General features: G+C 37.4%; 1 protein-coding gene across 16 annotated transcripts in view; it reads right to left on the reverse strand.

Annotated features, from left to right (window-relative positions):
- EP400 (E1A binding protein p400) overlaps positions 1-15,970 on the reverse strand; it is a 51,226-nt gene that overhangs the window by 23,348 nt on the left and 11,908 nt on the right. For 11 of the 16 annotated variants that reach the window (XM_010581705.1, XM_010581707.1, XM_010581703.1 and 8 more), the window contains 19 exons: positions 15,567-15,869; positions 14,583-14,768; positions 13,029-13,169; positions 12,842-12,920; positions 12,509-12,561; positions 11,341-11,398; positions 10,561-10,650; positions 9,221-9,328; positions 8,257-8,450; positions 7,892-8,069; positions 7,089-7,225; positions 6,543-6,712; positions 5,893-6,067; positions 5,347-5,483; positions 4,524-4,710; positions 3,397-3,563; positions 2,401-2,555; positions 1,638-1,874; positions 408-572 (listed from right to left, as the gene is read on the reverse strand). In XM_010581705.1, coding sequence (XP_010580007.1) covers positions 408-572; positions 1,638-1,874; positions 2,401-2,555; positions 3,397-3,563; positions 4,524-4,710; positions 5,347-5,483; positions 5,893-6,067; positions 6,543-6,712; positions 7,089-7,225; positions 7,892-8,069; positions 8,257-8,450; positions 9,221-9,328; positions 10,561-10,650; positions 11,341-11,398; positions 12,509-12,561; positions 12,842-12,920; positions 13,029-13,169; positions 14,583-14,768; positions 15,567-15,869 — 2,920 coding nt within the window. The remainder of the gene's footprint in view (positions 1-407; positions 573-1,637; positions 1,875-2,400; positions 2,556-3,396; positions 3,564-4,523; positions 4,711-5,346; positions 5,484-5,892; positions 6,068-6,542; positions 6,713-7,088; positions 7,226-7,891; positions 8,070-8,256; positions 8,451-9,220; positions 9,329-10,560; positions 10,651-11,340; positions 11,399-12,508; positions 12,562-12,841; positions 12,921-13,028; positions 13,170-14,582; positions 14,769-15,566; positions 15,870-15,970) is intronic. The other 5 variants (XM_010581716.1, XM_010581715.1, XM_010581709.1 and 2 more) reach the window with 2 other exon arrangements.

Genomic DNA, 15,970 nt, shown 5'->3' on the forward strand with positions numbered 1-15,970 from the left:
GTTAAAATTCAGAGGCACACCAATCTTTAAGTATTATTTACACCATTTCAGAACAAACCAAGAACATCCTCAGTTTTGTCTGTTTCTGCTCATCAGGATGTTTATCTGAAATAATGCCTCACCTTACTTTAGCTATATTGCATACATGGGAAAACAAATTCAATAATAAAATCTTGAAAAACAATACAGAAAAAGAAAGCAACCGTGTCTTTCATTTGATAGGCATTTATTTTTCAAAACAGAGCTACCTTGTTATCTCTGTCTCACAGAGAAAATAGGTAGAGCAGAACAGTACAAGCAGTGGGGATGGAAAAACCTCCTTAACATATAGCAACAAGGAACGTGCTGCCCATATCAAAACATGAGCACTCTAAATAATGGAGAACTCCCTGTTTTGAAATAAGTACCTTGTAACTGCAAGGGTTGCCCTGCAGTGAGCTGGCGAAGTTGACTATGTGATAAAGTGAACTTGTTCCCTTGGAACTGCAGTGTTACAGGGGTCTCTGGCTGAGCGATTCTGCCTTGTGCTCCTGCTATAGAAGCCAGCTGGGCTATTTTTACTACCTCACCACCTGTTAAGGAGGGAAACAGGCATTAAGAAAAAACAAAGTGGGAGGTGGGTTGTTCAATATTCACAATTCTAAGTTTTGGTTAGTAAACTGGTGCTGAAGCGCCTTCCATGCATAATTATACTTAGTGCATCAAAAGTGTCATATAAAAGTTAAGCAGGTATTGCTTTCTATATTTGTTGGACAAACTGGAAAAAAGCTGATTGTTGAAAGGGTAAGAACATCAACATTTTAGAAGTTATCACTTTCATTAGCAAAAAAGTTAAGAGCTACCTGAAAACTCATGTGACACTTTGTAACAGAACGAGTATAGACATTAAGTATAGATTTTCACTGCCTTTTCAAGAGCACGAAGGAAGGTTTAAGGAAGAGGCAAAAATATTCACCCATGTGGCACTGTAAATACACATTTGAAATGGCCTGAAATTTGCTGATGAAACAGGATTTATATTAAGCGATCTGCACTTAGACAAATCAAAAAGCTTTAAAGTGACAAGGACCAAGCTTTTTGTGATTTAAATGCAGAAAGGTTAGAGGCATTTAAGCATTAAGTTTTATGATATTGAGAAAACACTGGCGAGAAAATTTAGCTTTTGTAAAGGCAGTGCATTACCCCAGAGATAAAATTAATACATCAGTGCTCAGTACTCTATACACATGCTAATAGGCAGTGCACATACAACCTTAAAGCAAAGCCTCATCGCTTTTCTCTGCCTAACAGTCGCGACGTTCCTCTCTGCGAGAGAGGCCTTTAGCAGATGGATTAGTGTTTAATATGAAAGGAATAATTAGGACAGAGCTAAAACATTTGGTCTGAAGGAAGTCTTGCCAGCAGAAGAAACATGCAGAAATAGGAGATTAAGTTGACACCGCTAATGTATGTCCACAGCAATTCTATTGTTTCTTATCCAATTTTCGATTTTCCTTGGTCATAAGCAACATACTGAGCAAGGCTAATCAGAAGAGTGAAAAAAAAACAACGATTCTGTACACATTTTAGGGTGCCTAGTAACTTAACCTCATTGTAGTACAAAGGTGGGAGAAACCTTGAAAGGGGAGGCCACTTACTAGGCAACCGTGCCTGGGCCTGAGAGGTCAGTACCAGCCTCTGAGGCAGCACACTCTGTTGGATGGTGTGCGAGGGGGCCTGTGGCTGAGCCTGGCCTAGCTGAGAGGCCTGCGCAGAGGTCTGGCCCCGCGGTTTCACAGGGTTGGCTGTGCTAGTTGCTGTGGTGAAGGTCGCTGCGGGCTGGTGTCTTGGAGCACTGGTGGAAGCCTGAGTTGTCTGAAACTGTGCTGCTGCGGCTGCAATCAATAAGGGTTGTTTGTGCAAGCTGTTAGAGGTTTTAACTCCACTCTTTTAAACAACCTGCATTAAAAAGAAACCTTCCAACAGGATATTAAAATGGCTACAGGAACGGCTTGTCCTTACAGACTGGGATTTCTATCCGCACCTTTTACTCCATCCTATTTTTACAACATTATATATTTGGAAAGCATTGTTTAAAGGTTAAATAAATACACAAAAGCACTGTAAACTCCCGTCTTTGACAGAACATTACACGTGATCAGGGTTTAAATACCAACTGGGCCATATTTACTTCATATGCTAACAGTTAGGTTACACAAAGCTTAGTTTTGCTTTATACTGGCAGATAGATCATACAGTAGAGACTAGTGGGGAAATTTACTGGCAATTAATCTGTTGGTATTTTTAAGCCACTAGTATTCTAGACCATTAAGCTAGAGGGAGAAGGAGCTCTATTAACAGACTAACTTGTACCCGTCTATGCAGGGGCTCAGGTAACCAACCTAGCACTAACTCTCTTACCTTGATTTGAAGACACTGTAGCTATGGGTGATCTTCCTCGTACTTGTCCCTGTTGAGTTACGGTTGCTGTGGTCACCGTGCGTTGTACTTGAGTGCTTGGGAAAACTACGGTCCTGCCCTCAGGTTTCTGACCGTACTGAACGGGTTGAAACAACCTGAAAAGAGTATGAAAAGTCGAAGTCTACAGGAAGATCACAGTCTGGCCTTTAAAAATAAACTCTTCACCCGAGGAGACTATAAACTGATCATATCAGATGCTACTCTCTTTCTCACAGATGGCTGAAGCTGGCAAGACTTATCACTTCAGCAAACTTCATGTGTGGACACTCTGTAAAGTCATTTTGCTAAGTCCAGGAAAGAAGAAAACTTTCATTGCCATGCATGCAGTTTAATGCAGGATGAATCAGAATTACAGCAAACAGCTTAAAGAGTCTAGCCCAACATCGGGAAAAAGAACGGTGCTCTCTTATCATTTCCAGAGAGACATCAACATGCCGGCAGGTCATCAGGCAGCCCCTTTGCATCAAAAAAACAGTTCCACATTACTCTGAAACCACTGCTTCGCCAGGAGAGAAATACTCTTAAAAAATTTACTGCTGTAAAACTTCCTATGTCTCTTACAACACTGCAAACACAGCTAACACTGTAGGCCCAGCTTAGTCTTGAAGCATTATCTCCACGCTGATTTTGCAAAACAACACTCACTTGCCATAAACAAGGACACCAAGAATAAAATTCATTTGCTGGTGAAGTAAAAACTATGGGAAATCCATAAACAAGCTTCAAATAGAATTGTATGCCTCAAAAAACTATTAAAATAGAATCCTTATTTTCCAGGGTAAACAAGAAAGCAACAGAATAATAAAATGCAAAGTCAAGTCTGAGGTTTTGTGTGAATCACATTACCAGAGATGCAGACAGAACTCTGTAAATATAGCAACAGAACTCCATTTTCCTCCTGTAATTCTAGCTTAAAAGGAGGGCAGTTGTACATACCTGCTTGGTTTGAGCTTCACTGGGTTGGGCCTAGCTGGTGGTGGAGGGGAGCTGTAGATTTCTTCAATCAACTTTCTAGTAACCTTTTGTTTTGGCAACATTTGTGCTTCATAATGAGTCATTTTGTTTTCCATTCCAATGAGATCAAAAAGAGACAGGTCTGACTCCTAGGGATATTGTAAAATAAGGTTTGTTTTATGTGATGACCCAAACAGTTAAATCATCTCTATGTTCTATGCTGAATTCATTTTCTATATTTTACTTTTTAACTTGAAATAAATGCTGTAAGTTTAAAAAGTAAACTATTAATTATTAGCCAAAACTGTCTAGAAACCTTGGAAATATATCTCAAACTGATAGTCCCATTTTAAGCATCAGCGTCAGAAGAAAAAGACTTGAAATCATTAGCCAGTTATGGAAATCAAAGCAAGGCACATTTAACAATTCTTCATATACCATAACTTCCAAAGAATTAAGTAGAACTCTTAGAAGGTGTTTGTTAACTATTGGGCAAAAATGCCAAACTATAAAGGTACACATATAATTTAGTAGAAAAATATGAAGGACGGAAACAAGATCAGCCAAAAAGATCATCTCATCTGCTCCATTACTCGTGCTTCTCTCTAATGCATTTCCTTTGATAATCTCAAAGAGGGGGATCACTTCTTTAATGATAACACAAATAGTGGTACTTCAAATGGATTGACAGGAGTGTACTAATTTAGTCACTGAATCAATGTTCACTCTTATGTGATAAGTCTTGCTCTCCTTTAGCTACTGAAAGCAGAAAGAAAATTACAGAATGTCATAAATAAGCACTGTGCTACCCAGAGTGTTTTCAGTGCTGGAAAATTACTGCAAACATGAGTATGATGAAAGCAAAGCTAATTTCTCTTTGACCAAGTAGTTCATGAAAAATTACTGATTACAAACCACTTGAAAAGTTCAAACTACTATTACAAAAAAGAGATGCAGTAAGTACGCACTTGGTAGGCACAGTTACAGAATAGTGAATTCTTTCTATTTATAAACTTCGGGTAGACTTATGACGTATAAGAAACAATATTAAGTACTGAAATTCAACAAGGGCACTAAGAGAAAAAAAAACAGTTTACTCTTCTACTCACCTTCCAAATATCCCTTTCTAGGGCACTCAGTACCAGAGACGCAGTTCTGTATTCCAGTGTTTCTGATACATAAGAGGTACTTGAAAGCCGAGGGTTTATCAGATCAGGGTGATTACAAATCCGTTGCAACTGCATCAGGACATGCAGGACACTGATGAAATGTCCACTTTTGAGGGCTTCTTGGGTTCTACCAAATAATTTATACAGAAATACATTAATTTAAGTATAGCTTTTATGGAGATGTCCCCAAACCACCAAGGTGAGAATGTGCAATGCAGTATGTTATGCAAAAGTCTTAAAACAAGCTTAGATTTTACCTAGGTCTTTCTAGAGCATTTTAAGTAGCACTGTACCAAATATAAATTTGGAAACATGAAACCTAAGGACCAGTGCTACCTTACAGTCAAATACGACCTAACCACCTCCCTACCCTCTACCTGCTTTGTTTCTGTTTCACCCCTGCACCTATCAATAACCACTTGATACCACCACACAGGTAAATGGATGGGTGCAAGGAGAAACACTTTGGCCTTTAAGAAATAAAGAACCACTCATTAGAGACAAATCTTAAATGAAAATAGCACAGCAAACCTGACCATTACAACTTGATTTTTAGGTTCCAGAGGTAAATGCGTATTTTCCACTAGGCCCATAGCATCACTTGCCTGTAATTTTAGTTTACAATGTAATCACATTCTATTCACTGGTCACAGTGGAAAATTTCAGAAAAACACTAAAACACTTCCAACCGTGACAATCATTTATCATCTTGCTTAAGCACCAAAAACGACAGCATGTTTTATTTACTGTTTTAACTACTTACCCTGGTTGTAATATGACATCTTCGTACATAGCTTTTTGTCGGCTAGAAAGACGACACTTTAGCACATGTTCATATTTCTTTGTTAGCTGCTTTTCAACGTCTCTCTTTGATCTTCGCAAAATAAATGGCTGAATCATCTGAAATATTTCATAATTGAGGGGAAAAAAACTTCTCACTTCAAAGATGCAGTTTTACAACAGGAAGCTAAACCTATTCACACCTAATACATTTGATGTGATAAACCTCATATGCCATATATAATCATATTGCTATGTACAGTTGTATAGGCGTTAATTTGTTCTTTAATTTCTGAATGTTATGCTTCAAAATCTGAGCCTTGTATTATTTTTTTAAAAGAAAACTCCATACTATTCCAGTAGCAGAAACCCCTGCTTTCAGCAGGGCCTTCTGTCTGAACTGAACAAAGTGTTAAGAAAGGCCAGAAATTTCAAGCTGAACCACATCTTTTCATTTCTTCCTTTCCCCCCCCCGCCCCCAACAGCTTAACTACTGTAGTAGGACAGATGAGAAAAAATTACAACATACTCTGTGTAACCTGATGACCAGTTTATGGCAATAATCCTGGTTCTCCTCATTAGCTGCTTTTACTGGAAAATCTAGATAAGGTCTGGAAATTCCCGGAATCAGAAAATGTACCATGGTCCACAACTCCATCAATGTGTTATGCAAAGGAGTGTCTATCAGAAGCAAACGATGCTGGCTGTGAATAATAAAAGAAGATTTTTAAATGATACAGCATTTAGTTAGTATCATTATGAAAAGGGCACCAATATTCAAAAATACTTTAGTGTAGCTTTAGGTTTGTCAGATACACAGAGGAAATAAGTACTGCTAATAAAATTAAATCTAGGATAAATTATCTTTTTAGTCTTGAATATACCACCAAACTAACTTCCTCACTGCAGAGTATCAGAACACACAAGGAGATCTGTTTGGGACCACAGAGTATCAGCAAAGAAGAGTTACAGTGTTATGACAGTGGCAACAGAAACATCCTGACCATGTCTCTGAATCCTAATTGTTTCAACTGAAGGCACCTCTGCAAGTGCATGTTGCACAAGAATTTGGGCAGACCAAATCAAGAGGGTTTTTTCTCAGTTTTCTGTTGAGAGAACTGTGTGACATGAAGAGAGAAAAACCCACTGCCAGCAGGAAAACGATTTTCTGCTCCATACCTGCGGAGACTGAAAAGTGCCTCCCAGTGTTTCTCAGTCATGTTCTTTATTTGTTGCATCTCATCTACTATTAAGTATTTCCATCGCATTTTCATAAACGCTGGGTGGCCTTTGAACAGCTGTTTGTAGGAAGTGATACACACATTGAAGCTGTTGGGTTCTGTCCATTCCTACAAAAAGGAAAGAGAGGATGAGACAGAAAAATTAAGGCAGAACTCTCAGGTATCTTACAGCCAGCTATTTCTTCACTAAGAACAGAAAGATGCTATGACCCAGAGCGTTCTAAAGGACAGTCTTGGCCTTTGAATTACAGTCAGTTCAGAAAGCAGGTTAAGTATTGCACATATTGCTCAATACCACGGAGTTCTAAAAATGCCTTTGAAAATCTAGAACCGTTAGGTGTGAATCTCTTTGTAAACCAACTTGTAGTGTTAAAAACTTCTCATATCCCATCAGGATGTAAGGAACATACAGATAAATGCAGGTTAAAGATCTTGCCATCTAAAATGCTAAATACAACAGTGAAAGAGTTGCAAAATACAGTACCTGTCTTTTTGCCCTAAGTTCCCTTTGGCTGCCAAAGTAGAGAAGTATTTTCAAGCCTGGGCACCAGCGTTTCAATTCCAGCTCCCATTTCAGTATGTTACAGCTCCGTACAACAACAAGGTGAGGGCCCCAATTACCTACAGAAGGCGAAACATAGCAGTTAACAGTAGAAAGAGACTCCTGACAACTCATGTGGCTTATATTCTCCTCTGATTTTTAAGTGCAGTGTGCTAAATTCATCATTAAAAGTTAGATCAAATAACAACAGAGGTATTTTAATGACTAATCTATTCTTTATTATTTTTCAGACCTCAAGTACCCCTTGTGTACCTAGTATCTATTTTTCCGTCAACTACATCAACTGCTTGAATACGAGATACTACCTCCACAACAAGCTTTGCCTTACTTATATTCTTAAACCATCCTCAGTACAATACTATTAATAATATCTGAGATGATATACAAGACACACTTGCCCAATTGTTCATATTTACTCCTTGAATTTAACCATCTGTGGCCATCTGGTCATTAAACAATTTGTAAGGCTTTTTTATATTAATAAAACTAGGCTTCAGAAGAATTTTGTCACCTAGAAGGTAACAGCAGATTGATCAAACAGTATACTTGATAAGAAGGCACCCCTATGTCACACAATCTAAGAAAGTTTTTCTGGCATAATCTTACTCTGTGCATCAACTAAAGTCTGATACGGTTCTGCAGAAAAAAACGTGACCCTAGGCTACAATTCACAAAGATAATGCTGGCCCAGTACCTGTCTAAAATTGTTAGGCAAATGAACTTACCTTCATTACAAGCCAAGTGGGCAAAAAAGGCGATAATTTGCACTGTTTTTCCAAGCCCAGCCTCATCTGCCAGAATGCCATTGAGATTCTTCCTGTACAGCTTTGCTAGCCAATCCAGCCCAATCTTTTGATATTCTCTGAGAGGCCCATACAGCAGTGATGGAGTATTGTATTTTACCTGTAATGTGAATGATTTGATAGTTTTTTCTGAGTTAAATTCATGGACCATATCATAAAGCATAACCATTCTATAGTTTAATAACTAGAAAATATTTATTGTAATTTGTTGCTAAAATCTGCATAATCATAAAAAAAGCATTCTTTATGTAAAAGCACAGACAGTAGCAGAAAATACGGAGTCTTACCGCTGTTGTTATCCTAGAGCTGCCTTTAGGTAACAGCATTTCTGCTGCAGCAGCAACTTCTGCTATGTCTCGCATATGCTTCTTTGGAGGACTTGATCTGTCTATACCCTTGTACTGGTCAATGCTGAGAAGGGAGTCTATGAGGACAACTTCTTTCTGAGGACTTTCCCTATCAGAGATATGGTCTTCCATTTCTATGAGAGAGAAAAATTACACTGGCATTTAAAATAAACGTCAGTAGCGGTTACGCAAAGGAATTGAGACGGTTAGAATTCAGACAGGGGTCTAAAAGGAGGCAGCTAACTTTCAAAAACAATTTCATGATTTTCAGGCTAGTCAAGGTAAAATGAAAATAGCCTACGCTCAGGATCATGTTCATGTTCTAGACATTCACACTAGCTATGCTAACATGACCATTAGCTTTTCACAAGTCCTAGGGAGGTCCTCTAATGCTACTTAAAACCTACCCTCAAATATGTAATTCTATCATCACGTTAGTACAGAACAGACAGCAAATGTGTAATAATAGCTAGCTATGAAGTGTGCTGTTTAATTCAGTGTAGAGAGGCTCTTCTATGGCTCACTATTGTTCCTGAGAATCTCATACTTCTTGACTTTAAGACAGGCAAACACCACCCTCTTTTCATAAACCGAGAAATGAAAAAAAAAAATAAAAAGGAAGAAATTCGTCACAGACCACTATCCAAAAATACTTAGTAATAACAGGAATAAGACTAATTTTTCTAAAGAGCATTCCAAATGCTTAGCAAGAAAGCCACTGTACTTTCCATTCATTCTTATATATAACATTCTTCTTCACTTAAAAAATAACATTTTAAATGTGATTCACTCAATATTTGTTTTCCCCTAGTATAAAATGTCTTTTAACAGAGACCTGAAGAGCCAATCAACTTATTTCACCTTGTAAGTCAGCACAACTTCTTCTAAACAAAAAGTAATTTACCTTCCTCACTGCTATCCTCTTCACTGTCAGGCTTCGGCTGGGGCCAGTGAAAATTTTCTGCAAAGGCACCTTCATACATCTTTAGTAAATCTTCCAGAGGCAATTCAGCTGAAGGTCATTAAAGGATTTAAGTTTAAAAATATCAAAACTTGTAACAATCAATACCGTTGTTTTTAATGTCATTATATTCTTCAGAATTGTATAAAGCCAGTTTGCTAATCAGAAGTTAATTGAAGAGGTAATCATTAGGTGGATGATGGCAATATTTATTTAATGACCTCGATTACAGAGAACACTTGGCATTACATCAAGCAGTTTACTCACCCAGAGTACTTTTTACTATATTACAAACCCACCATACAAACTGACAGTAAACCACTGCTTGGGGAGGTAGGGGCATCAAATCCAGCTGAGTGGTTGGAAGACAGTTCAAGACTTCAGAATTTCACAACTGAGCTGTACCTCAACCCTGCTAAACAGTATCTCCACGATCCCTGGTCTGATCTGTTGAAGCAGGAATGTGCATGCTGGTGGTGGCCAATCAATCAGGAAACATCCTCATTAGGAACTTGGCTGACTGGCCAAGAGTTATAATCCCTCCAACTGGCCAGCTGGCTGCAGCCACTAAGCTGCCAAACAGACCAAACAAACAGATTTAGAAACTGCATATTAACTGCCAGGCGGGCTTAGCTTAATGGGAAGCTTGCCTCTAAAAATCAGCAAGGTTTTTACCACAATAAGTGAAGCGATCCCTATGGGATGCTTTGCATACATCAAGCTCCCCATAGCAGTTATTGTTATGTTGCTAATGAAAGAGAGCTGCTAGCCAGAGCATTGTTCCTAAAAGCCCCTTACCTTCAAGCACTTATACCGCCCCGCAGACCAGCACTTCAGGGCCCTTTCAGACCTATCAGGTGGGTCACAAAACCTGTCTGAGATACTCAGGACAGTTGATGATAAAATGTTCATGTTCAATCTGATACACTTCTGGTTTTTAGTACTTATGATGCACTCCTAGAACTTAGGTTGAGATTCTTTTGGTGTGAGGTTTTGAAGAAATGCAGTGCTTCAGTAGAGAAATACTTTTTCTCAAGCCACTTTGTGTGATAACTAGTATATAAGTATACAGACTGCTTTATAAAGTACAGATGTCCATCATTATCCCATAAACTGCTACAGCTTTCCAAACAGAAAAAAATAAATTCAGATTACATATGACTGAACATCTGAATGCATTCAACTTCTCATCTATAACCCTATTTACAAATACAATAACTGCTGTGTCTTTTCACCTGTTGTTTCAGAGCCCACCACAGAGAAGAATCAAGCTATATACCTACCTTCTTTGGCTAGATTAGACAATTCAGTTTGATGGTTTATGTTTCCTTCTTTAGCTTCTTGTTCTTCAATTGTTTCTTCTTCATCTTCAACTAAAATAAAAATAAATGCTAATCTTGGCATTCAAATTACACAACAATTCAGGAAGTTTGTAATTATATACCCCTGAAGTGTACTAGTATAGAATATTACAAGTTCGCAGGATTCAAAAAGAATGAGACGTGTATGGAAACCAAGAAAATCTGAAAGCAACTATATGTAGAACTTAAAAGATAAGTGAAAAGGAGAGAAGCACTTCTGCCTCAGGTCAGAAGGCAGTCTTGAACTGTTAAATGTTGGTTGACAATGGTCACCAGAGACAGATTATTCTGTAGCTTTAAACTGGGGATTTTCTTTGTCAGAAACATGACACAGATGTCATCACAAGAAAGGAACTGAACTAGATGGGTAATTCAGTCTGAAATCCTCAAAAGAAGTTTAAGACCACTAGTAAGGTTTAAGAAACGAAGGAATGAGGAGAGAAAAAATTAAAATCCACTAACAATGATGCCAGTGTGTTTTCAGGGAAAATTTTATTTTCAAATTTTCACTGAAGCTCTTTTAAGGAAAATTTACTATCTAACCGCCTGTCTAATCTCTCTAAGAAATGGATAAAGGTTGCTATTTGGTTTGTGAAAAGCATTGCATCCATGTAGTAACAGACTGAAAACCCGTGGTTTCGGGGTTTTAATATACAACTTATGTACTACACTATAGATGCACAATTTTGAAAAGTGACTCACCTTCCTCATCAGTCAAAGATGTGCTTGCCTTTCTTTTCCTTCCAGATGATGAAGAACCCTAGCATTAAATAATTAAAATATTCAAAATAGTAGAAAACAAAGGGAGGTTTCTTGTTTGTTTTTTTTTAAAGAAAGCACAAAGTGCCTTGCAATCGCAACAACATTTGCTATAGACACTTAACACCTATTAGTCCTTTCCTGGTCGTGCAAAAACAGATACTCTGCTTCTGTGGTTCAAATTACTCAGGTCCAGCTGTGGCACAGAGCCATAGTACACTCTTTCCCTTAGAAACATTACTGAGGCACAAAACTCTTACCCAGGTTGGAATCAAGGACTAAACTTTCACTAGTCAGTAAAAAAGAGATATGGCACAGGCCTACAACTGTTCACTCTCAGCTGTCCTGCATACTCTCTAGCATGGTTTGGCCTGTGCAAATTAACACTCACAGACAGTGCTAGGCCACAGTTTGGCTGATAACACATGCTAAAACTTGTTCCTAACAAACAGGAAATTTAGATGCAGGCATTCTGCTTGGTGAAAGGGGAGCATTTCAGCACGTGGGCATCAGCTGTGCCATGCCAGATGGCTCAGGGCCTCAGAACAATCACTTGTCCATTTTTTCCAATTGCATAGATGTAGCCAAGGAGTCCTAGCACACATTTTGTTTAGGGCAGAAGATATTTAAGTTTCATTCAGTTTGATCCATTCTGTAACATATACCTACATCTCTCAGTAGATAAACCACCATTGAACAGCTGAAAACATGCTTTCATGCCCCACAAAGTTTACCCCTGGTTACAGTAGATGAAACTCCTGCCCAAAATGAATTGGCAATTAGTTTGTACGTTTTTTTGGTCTTGCAATCTTAGAACGAATGATTCAAAGCCACTCAGTAAGTATGAATTTTTACTTTAAAAGACATGTATTAACTGCAATCTACTTCCCCATTAAAAGCTGTCGTTCGTAACCAGAAAAAAATTACATTTGTGCTTATGACCATATGGTCAATTGTTAGTAACTACACAGAAATCCGTTTATCATCACCGTATATTTAAGGAAAACACTTCATGTTTATAAAAACTTTTTCACCATTTCTCAAAAATTTTCATACAGGTAGTCATATTTAAACTAATCTGATGGGTTTTTTAAGAAACAAAAAGACTTACCATTTCACTTTCTTTTTCCAATAAAAGGTCTTCTGTAGGTTTTGTATCCTTACCTGGAAAATTATTATACTTGATGTATGCATTAGTCACTTACCATTTTTACGTTTCTTACATGAACTTTAAATGCATTCAACATAAAACACAAGAAATATTAAGAAAATCTAGCACAAAACCATGAAAAAAACCCATATCTCATAGTTCAGATCTATTTACAACCTATTATTAGCATCTCACAATTCTACACCAACAAGATTAAACTCCACTGAGTGAAATTACGTGAAACAATACCATCAGAATTTATACTGGATTTCTTATGAAATGGAATACAATTACCTTTCCTTGAAATTCTCTTTAAATTCAAAGCTTTTTTCCTTTTCTCTTGAAATTCAATTTGCAGCTTTATTTCAACAACCTGAAACATAAATCAAGTCTAATAAAGCACTTACACTTTATAAATAAATCACTGAAGTTGAAAAAAGCAGTACAACTTGCACAAGTTATTAATAACTCGCTATTTTACCTGTTCAATGTTAGACCAGAAGTATTCTATTTCTCTAGCAATTGATGCAGCAATTCGCCTTAGTTTGTTTTGTTCTTCCCTTTTAGCTCGCTCTTCATTAAGTTTCTTTTCTTCATGATAACGAGCCACAGTTCTTACCATCTAAAATACCATGAGAGATACTGAATTAGGTTATCTCAAAGAACACATCATTGCATTTTTTAACATTATAGTGGTTATCAGCACCCAGATGTCGACCATAGCTTTACACACATAGCACTTACCTCCTATATTTCTAATTCTTATCATGCCAGTAAAACAACAGACAAGAAATTCAAAGGAAAAAAGAAAATACAAGAACTGTAACTAAGCAATCAAGTAGGAAACTCTTAACCCACTACTCTCTCTTAATACAAAAATTAGAAAAAAATCTACTGAAATTAGCAGCAAACACACAAAAGAAAACATTTTTTTCAGACAGCACATATGAAGTCATAGAAATCACAGCACAAAATGTTAGAAACGAAAAGTAAAATGAGTTCAAAAAGAGTGTACATACATGAGTGAAAGATTGGTTAATGTCTGTTAAAGACTGACTCGATTGCACCCTTTAGCTCAGGAGGTCCCTAAAACATTGACTTCGAGAAGTTTGAAGCATACTGCCAGGGGAAGGATCATATCACATTTGCCCTTCCTGTTTCTCCTATTCTTAAAAACCCACCATTGGCCACAAGTGGAATAAGTGCTTCAAATCCAGATTTAAATTATATACAAAATGCAGATCTTTGTTTTACAAAATGATACACCTATTTCAATACTTTGCTTATAAGGAAGAGAGTTCCGAGTTTCCATCATTTCAGAATATACAATAGAAAACAACATGGCAATTTAAACTAATGACCTTCAGTTGCTCTCTTCATTACCCCAAACTGGTCATAAATGTATCAAAAGAAGATGCAACATTGCTAGAATCCATACAAAACTCTTGCTTATTGCAAATAAACAGATTTTACATATTTCATCTCACACCACCCCAATTTTCATTCCATCACTGACTTAATTATTCCTACTGTGCTGCTCTCTTCCCCTATGGAAACAGTTCTCTATCATGTTTCCACTGCTGTCCTTAGAACTCCATGGTTTCTCCTTCATCTTTTTCTGAGATTAAGAAAGAAGAATTAGACAGACAACCACACCCAATGGAAGTTATTTACAAAATTCTACATTTATTCTTCAATGAGAGGGAATAACTGACTTGTGAGACAGGCATGATAGCTGTACTTTTTAAGTATGACACAGTCAACAAATTGACTGGGACCCCTAAACAAGTTATTTGATTTCCAGAGGAATAAAATCCACAAAATCCAAAATTATCACAATCAATACAATTATCTAGTCTGTTTCAAATGCTAGAATATCCAAAGCTGACAACATGGCTTCTCATTTAAGTTAAAAATCAGTGCCTTATATTCCTATCACTTCTATCTGTAGAAAAAGATCATTTAAATAGCTTTGCTACAAAGCTGAGTGATACCAAGATCAATTGTTCTGAGTCAAAAAATGTTTTTCAAGTACCTTCTTAGCAGTTGCCATCTTCCACTTTCTCTCTTGGGCAAAATCAGTTGCCATCCACTGCATTTCTTCCAGCAAATAATCCCAGTGAGATTTTGGTCTTGGAGCCTCTTGGAGTTTAGGCAATCGCCTGAGGGACCATAAACCTTCCTTTCTCAGTTCTGCTATTCGCTGATGGATTTGATTTTCCTTAAAAAGAAGTACATATAGTTACAATGAAGCTGCAGAATGCACCTAAAATAGTAGCCAAATAGAAAAATAGTAATTGCTGCCACTTCATCAAAATAATTGACAGTAAAAAAAGGTGTAACAGCATGACACATGCATTACAAAAATCAAGTCTGAACACTGCATCAATGAAAAAACTACGGGACTAAATTCAACTTACACGTAAAAAGAATCACAGTACTTCAACCTGTATTACAAGAGGTACTTTATTAAATAACAGGATAAAAAACGTTCACTGGGCAGCACAAAAAACAAGTTAAGAGACATATGCAAACCGCAACCAAATAATCCTTTCTTTTTTTTTTTCATAAATTGAAATTGCAGATGTATTTATCCACAGAAGATAAATACATCTTCATTATTAATACTGCTTGATTTTGTGAAAAAACAAGTTCTCTATGATGTTCCTGTTAAATAAGCAAAACAACACCTCCTGTTAGCTATAAAAATAAATAAGGTTGCGGTCGGTCACCTCGAATAAGTAGATAGAATCAATATAGTAGAAAGAGAAAGAATGCAACAACAGTATGAAGACCAGTAAGTCTTCAACTTCTCTGAATGCCCATAAAAGCAAAAGTCAGTATGGCAACCAGAATAAAAAAAAAAAAAAAAAAAAAAAAAAAAAAGCCCAAAACCACCACACACACCACCCCTCCTCCCCAAAATAGCCCATTTTCATAACTCAAACACATCGATCATGTTAATTGTTATCTATGTGTTAACTGTTCATAAATTTCAGGGAAAACCAAAAAATCTTACCAGCTTTACTTGCTCAGCAAGCTTGTCTTGAGAGTTGTCCTGTGGTAATACTGCCGCATTCTGAGCTGGACTTTGTGTTTTAGGCGCTGCTGCTACTGCTAAGCCTGGGGGTTTTGATGCAATAGGAGACAGGGACTTGTTAGTTGCTGGAGAGGTCCTGTTTGTTTGTACTGGATATGCAGAAGGCGGTGTTGTGCCTGAGATAGTTGCTGGCACAACGGATGAGGTAGGTGGTAGTGTATTTGCCGTAAGACGCTGAGAAGTCTGAGCAGAATCTGCAGATGGTCGTGTCAGAGTCACAGTCTGCCCAAGAAACACATTTGTTAGTGATGAGTTTAGGATTCAATACTGTCTTCGTCTACACTACAGCAGAACATAATGCAGACTTTAATTTAATAAAAAAT

This window comes from Haliaeetus leucocephalus, unplaced genomic scaffold (assembly GCF_000737465.1).
Source record: "Haliaeetus leucocephalus isolate CR32 unplaced genomic scaffold, Haliaeetus_leucocephalus-4.0 Scaffold802, whole genome shotgun sequence".
Taxonomy (NCBI): Eukaryota; Metazoa; Chordata; class Aves; order Accipitriformes; family Accipitridae; genus Haliaeetus; species Haliaeetus leucocephalus.